This window comes from Mesocricetus auratus, unplaced genomic scaffold, assembly GCF_017639785.1.
Source record: "Mesocricetus auratus isolate SY011 unplaced genomic scaffold, BCM_Maur_2.0 Super-Scaffold_100030, whole genome shotgun sequence".
Lineage (NCBI taxonomy): Eukaryota > Metazoa > Chordata > Mammalia > Rodentia > Cricetidae > Mesocricetus > Mesocricetus auratus.
The window spans coordinates 11,407,274-11,413,740 of NW_024429211.1; the positions used below are offsets into that span (position 1 = coordinate 11,407,274).

Genomic DNA, 6,467 nt, shown 5'->3' on the forward strand with positions numbered 1-6,467 from the left:
TTAACAAGGAAAAAAGTTTATTAGAAGAGCTCTTCTTAATTTCTAGGAAAGAACTCGCTTGTCTTCTAATGTTTCTATCAAAGAAGAGGGTGGGTGCTGGAGAGATGGGTCAGCATTTAAGAGCACTGGATGCTCTTCCAAAGAACATGGGTTCATTTCGCAGATATCACATGTTGGGTCACAACCATCTGGAAGAGAAGTTTTAAAGGACTAAAAATGTTTGAGAGAAGCAGGCCAATGTGGATGGTGCTGTGTCTAGCCCACATTTAAGACATGCATGTGGTGCATGGACACACAGCCAGACAAAACATCAAACCAAACTAAAGGAGTAGGAGGGTGGTTGAAAGAGTGGTCCTGTGGGAAGTGAATTTTTGAGTTTAGAATGACTGAGGATGTCATTACATAATCAGTAAAACATATCCCAAGGAAGTCAGAAGAGAAAGGGGATTGGCTTCAAATGCAGTCCCCTGTGAAGCACTTCCCCAAGCAGGACCATAACCAGGGAGTGTGGGAGGTTGTAACTGCTCCTCATTGCCTATTGCTAGAACAGTATGAGCTTATCCATCCAGACCCCTGGCCACGAAAGAATCCCTTTCCCAAGGAATGGAAGTCATGTAAGGAATAGCCAAAATGGCTTGGCAGTGACTTGGCTAAGGACCAAGAGACAAAATTGGTTAACAGCTTTTCCCTTATAGCTCTCATGTCACAGTACCAAAGTAACTAAAATATGGCCAAAACTAGAAGGAGGTATCTCTTTGAAGATTCTAATCTAAGACAACTATTCTCAAACATGGTGCCCATCCTTGCTGCACTTGCTTCATCCTTCATTGCTTTACTGATATACTCCTCGACACCACACCACCCTGTCTGCATCAAACAGACAGCTCTTCACTTCCATTCTCCTCAGCTGCTGTTCCTTCTTCTGGCTGTGATTCACCATCTTCCAACTTACTCGGTTTGTTACATCAGCTTGTGTCTCCAGCGAAATATTCACATGCCTCTTCTTGTAACAAACAATTTCAGGAAAAAATCTCAGCTATTTCTTTCTGTCTGGGCTCTTTTTGTTTCTACTACTGTCCTCAGGCTCCAGCCCAGGGTCTCTTAGAACAGAGAAACTAATGTGATGCCCTCATCATACCTTCCATATAGTAGCTATGCCCCTTCCTTCTCTAGGGAAGTAAACACACTCAGTTTTTCTTTTGATTAATTTTTATTAATGGGGTGGAGATACAAAATGAATTATGGCCCTGCCCCATGGACTAAATGGATTTTCTTCTAAGATAAACTCAGGTAGCAAAACCTAGTGTTGCTTTTCTAGCTTCAACAACTGTTTGCTGATGCTATCTCCAACATCCCTATGCTATGCTTTGCCCCTTCTGCCTGAACCCAGGTTAATATAATTTAGCAGCCAGTGAGCCTTCCTCATGCATGTTTATCATATGTTATTTCCTCAGGATTTTGAAGCAAATCCCTATACTGTTGTTTTGGGCTCCTGACTTATCACAGTATGCAAATTTAATCCACTCTTTTGTCTTCCATAGCAAATACTTAGGAATAAATACCCTTGATTCTGGAAAAGTCCTTTCCCAGTGTTAAATCCACCCACCTATGTGGATGCTAAAACCAGTTATTGCCTGCCTTCCTCCTGTTTCCTAGGCCCAGCTTAATTCTGAACTATGCTACAAAAGGACATTAGCTCAGCTTTTGGATTTGCTATGCACCACCAAGATTATGACATTTTTATATTTCTTTTTCCGACGTTAATTTCCATTCCTTAGAATTTGATGCCACATCACTGGATGGAAAGTACTCATCCTGATTATTCCCAGTCGGGATGGAGAAGACTCTGACAGCCCTAACTTGTCATGTTCCTGAAAATGACAGTATTGCCCAATCTGGGAAAAACAGATCGGTTTAAGAGAAATCTTTATGTTATGAAAGCTAAATTATGGCCAAGTGGATTATGCAAGATCAAACAGGGGGTTGCTCCACTAGTAGAGGGACAGTATATATACATCTGTCACTCAGCCCCAGCCATATCTCCTCAACAAGTCACAGAAGCTGCTCACCTGGGGTCTCAGCAGGAACTGATATCCCAAGGTGAGTTCTCAGAACTTTCCCACATTTGCTCTTTGTAGATTCTTTTCCCCACCATCATTGATTTGTTGCATTTCGTACTCTGTCTCTTTCATGAATCTACTAGATGGATTGGAATTCGCTGGAGGCAGTATTTTTAGCATGAAGATTTGTTGTATGCTTCTGTGTGACTTCAGAGAAGGATGAAGTCACTCTTCTAAAGATAGACTTCAGAGATATATAATGGTTATAAAGCCCCTACACACCTCTCTGCAAACTTTCTATAAAGTTGTGTTTCTGCTGGCAAGATTGGAATGAAACGTGCTTTATACTAATGGTCCAGTTACAAAGTCTTAGACAGTGGGATTCTAGTGAAACACGTGGAAATAGAGATCTAGATATTTGCCTGGAATCCACTGTATCACCTGTCACTAAATACATTTGTTACTGGCTTGCAAAGACATCTCAACATTGAAAAAGCATCCTGCACCCCAAGGAAAGGCATATTCATTCTTGTATTTTCCTGGCCTTACAACAGGATGAAGCCTTCTATTGCCATCATATTTTGTTTCTTGTTCCTGGGAGTTGACAGCCAAAGATGGTTCCAGTTCATGAAAGAAGCTGGTCAAGGTAAGGAGAAAGGATGGGAGCAAGAGGTTATATCTGTGAGTTCTACATACTTACTGGAGCAGGGACCACGAACTTAAGGGCGCACATGCTTGTGAAGTCTCCATGGAGAGAGAAGCAGTGTCACACTTCCTATGTAGTTCTGAACTTTTTTTGGTCAGTGCTGACCTTTATCTATGAGGATCCCAAGCCTGAGATAAGGTAGGATTTGTACAGCAGCTTTCCCACAGGAATGTAGGAATAGTCTCTGTACTTGAAAGATGCTGATTCACCACCAGAAGAGGGTGATCTGCTGCTCCTTTGTGGAAGATAATGAACAGATCATTTCTATGTCTGGTGGCTGTGAAATGAAGTGTATCTCAAGTGTAGAATGTCCCACGCCAGGTACAGGAGAACCCATGCAATCCCCCATCCATGGTGACAGGAGCTAAGGCTAATAGAACAGTGAAAAGAAATTGTCCAAAGAGCATTATGTGTGGAAAAAAATTAATTTTTAAATTAATCTTGTGGTATTGGTGCCACATCTACTCTTTCAGTAAACTGAGGCACAAAGCAACATAGGCTATCAAACAAAATCCCTGGAAGAGCAGAGGTTAGCCCAGGTTGTCCAGCTCCTCTGAATCCACTACACAGCTCCCAGAAGAGAGAGAGGACTTGATGGGCACACGCTCACTGTTTACCTGAGAAGCAGCAGGTCATGGCTTAGGGAGGGCAGCTCCTGTGAAGGAAGCTCCAGATCCTCCACCACCCACAGAAGGGAATGGCTGACTTACCTGGAATACAGGCTGCTGCGGCAGAGACATGAACTAGGATCTGTCACCAAGGGCAATACATGCTACTAGTCACAGCAGGATCAAAATTAAATGAACCTAGGTAGTGGTCTTTCTCTCCCCCCCAACTCATTACTTTTGAAGATAGTTCCCATTTAATGCTATCTGGACATGATTATTTCACTGCACAGCACACCGCTGCTTCCTTAGTTTAGAATTTTGCTGTCTGTGGCACCGTCCTGAGGAGCAGAGAAGTGAGATGACGATACATTGAGTATCCTCCATGACCATCCCATATGCATTTTCTCGGTTTTCTGTATAATCTCCAAGGTGTCTAATACTCTTCCCTGCTCTGGAGAGGATGTAGAATTTGTAAACCCAGTGTGTCCTTTGCCACCTAGAGTCTCTGATCATCCAGCTGTCTCAGTTGTTATCTGAGAACTCACTGTTGTCCTCTGCTGAGGGAGTGCTGAGAACTGCTCAGGTTGAAACAGGCCCTGGACACTCCATGGACTCTGAAAATGACTGCACTCAGTTTGCCTGGAGAGCAGTTTCTCCCAATGCCTGTTCTACATGAGATCTTTGACTGCAGTGGAGGTTTTTTTAATACAAAGGAAAAGCCATTTTATTGGCTACTAGCAGAACTCCATGCCATGTTTAAGAGACATTTCCTAACCAAAGTGAGCAGGAAATGCTGTAAATATTGAAGGATGCAAAATTACACAGACAATAGAAGAAGGAAATGAAGTTTGAAATGTCATACCAGAAAAAGTATAGTTCATAGGTTTAACTTGAAATGAGATGAAAAAACTAAAGAAGACTCTGAACAGGAAAGAAAAAAACAAACTCACACCAAACTAAATGTACGTGCAGAGTAGCGTACTGCCCACTTTCAAGAGGCAGCAACTAGCGACTACATGCAGTAGACTAGAGTGCACCATCGTAAGGCAATGGCAGATCACAGTGCAAATATATAGGCAATGACAGAGAAGGCAAGTAAATAAGTCAGAGCTTATGTGCATATGTGTTCCTTCATGCAGACTTATATTTCATGCAGTGAAGATTGTAGCATTTGGATATATAGAGTTTTCTGTTCTGCCTGATCCAGCAGCTATTTAGTCCCAATTAAACACACAGAGGCTTATATTACTTATAAATTGCATGGCTTACAGGTCAAGCTTCTTATTGGCTAGCTCTCTCTTAGATATTAACCCATTTCTTTTAATATAAGTATTTCCACGTGGTCTTATCATACCAGAAAATGTCTGGGCCACGTGCTTCCTCAACAGCTACATAGCATTTAATAGTGACTCCTCTCTGGGTCCTCTCCCCAGAAATCTCATCTTGTAGCCCCACCTACTTCCTGCCTGGTCAGTGGACAATTAGTGCTTTATTCATCAACCAAGAAGAGAAAACATATATATAGAAGGACATCACCAATCACTTGGGATGCTAAGGCAGAAGGATGATGAGTTTCAGGCTGGTGAGGGTTATATAGAGATGTACTATGTCTCTAAAGGAAGGGATAGAAAAAGAAGGAAGGGGAGAGGAGGAAGGGAAAGGGCCTCATGTTCATATATATACCTTAAGAAGTTTCCCTTTACCATTTTAGAGAGAGTTTAATCGTCATATGATGAAACATCCCCTAGAGATCTTCTCTCCTCAGTACACTTTTTGTGCAGCCAAGATAAACAACAACAGAGATAAGATAAGAATTCATCAAAATAAAACTTGCTCTAATACACTTCTCTTGCACATCCATGGGGAAGTAAGAACTATTCAATTCAAGGCAGCAACATTTCTGTGGGCTTTTGAAAGGCTGAGTTGAAAGGAAGATTTAACGCTCAGTTTTGGCTAAACCCAATCTTCCCCACCATTCTCTTCCCTCTCCAGGGACTAGAGACATGTGGAGAGCTTACTCTGACATGAGAAAGGCCAACTGGAAAAACTCAGATAAATACTTCCATGCACGCGGGAACTATGATGCTGCCCAAAGGGGACCAGGAGGAGCCTGGGCTGCTAAAGTGATCAGGTAACAGAGGTCTTGGTGAGCAGAGCTTGAGTGCTTTGGACAGTCAGGAGGGGGATGTCTTCTACATCCTGTGCCTTACTCTTTTCTGTGCATTGTACTGAGAGAGGCTGGCAGTGATACATGATCCCATCCTCTCTCATGAGGGTGACATCCTGCACAGAGCAGGTGCTCACTCAGACAGCACGTCTCTGTCCCTGACTTCCCTGGGCTCCTCTTAAGCCTTCTCTTGAGAGACAGGAGTCCAGAGCATGGGGTTACTGCCTTCAGCATAATTATGGCTCTTCTTCTTCTCTGTCTTAAATACAGTGATGCCAGAGAGGGTATTCAGAGATTGACAGGACGTGGAGCAGCGGACTCAAGAGCTGACCAGTTTGCCAACGAATGGGGCCGGAGTGGAAAAGACCCCAACCACTTCCGACCTGCTGGCCTGCCTAGTAAATACTGAGTTTTGTCTTCATGCTGTTCCCAGCCATGGGTACAGAAGCACTTATTCAATTGAGTTAGTTCCTAAACTCCGGATCTGTAAACACCCCAAAATGTTAAATAAATACTTGTAAAATGCCACATGTCTCTGTCATTTTGAAAGAGCACAGGGCATTTTGTCTTTTTAAAGAAAGAAATTAAAAGACAGGAATTGGTTTGTAACTGTACATGTCTATACATGTGCTAAAACATGTATTATGTATTACATCAAAACCAGGCAGATAGCATGAAAGCCCTGTATATATGATTTCAGTTATAAAGTTGAAAGCTAGATAAAATACAACACATTCTTGGCTGAGGATGTAGCCTAATAACAGAGTGATTACCTAGCATGCATTAAGTCCTAACTTCCATCCCCATGCCCTCCCCATTAAACATCAGTGAATTCTTATTTAGCAAAATATAACTAAAAAGACTGAAGTCGAAATCAATACCATCCTGTAACTGTCTTAATAGATTTACACTTTCCTCAAAGAACA

General features: G+C 42.3%; 1 protein-coding gene across 1 annotated transcript; it reads left to right on the forward strand.

Annotated features, from left to right (window-relative positions):
- The first annotated feature begins 2,041 nt into the window (after positions 1-2,041).
- Positions 2,042-6,067, forward strand: LOC101833042 (serum amyloid A-3 protein-like). The gene is made up of 4 exons (XM_040733337.1): positions 2,042-2,100; positions 2,615-2,706; positions 5,367-5,505; positions 5,812-6,067. The coding sequence occupies exons 2-4, from the start codon at positions 2,616-2,618 to the stop codon at positions 5,948-5,950; spliced, it is 369 nt and encodes a 122-aa protein (XP_040589271.1). The 5' UTR covers positions 2,042-2,100; position 2,615; the 3' UTR covers positions 5,951-6,067.
- Positions 6,068-6,467: the final 400 nt, after the last annotated feature.

Coding starts and splice junctions, on each gene's coding strand:
- LOC101833042 (XM_040733337.1), top strand. CDS start 2,616: ATGAAGCCTTCTATTGCCATCATATTTTGTTTCTTGTTCCTGGGAGTT. Junction 2,707..5,366: donor CATGAAAGAAGCTGGTCAAG/GTAAGGAGAAAG, acceptor TTCCCTCTCCAG/GGACTAGAGACATGTGGAGA. Junction 5,506..5,811: donor TGGGCTGCTAAAGTGATCAG/GTAACAGAGGTC, acceptor TCTTAAATACAG/TGATGCCAGAGAGGGTATTC.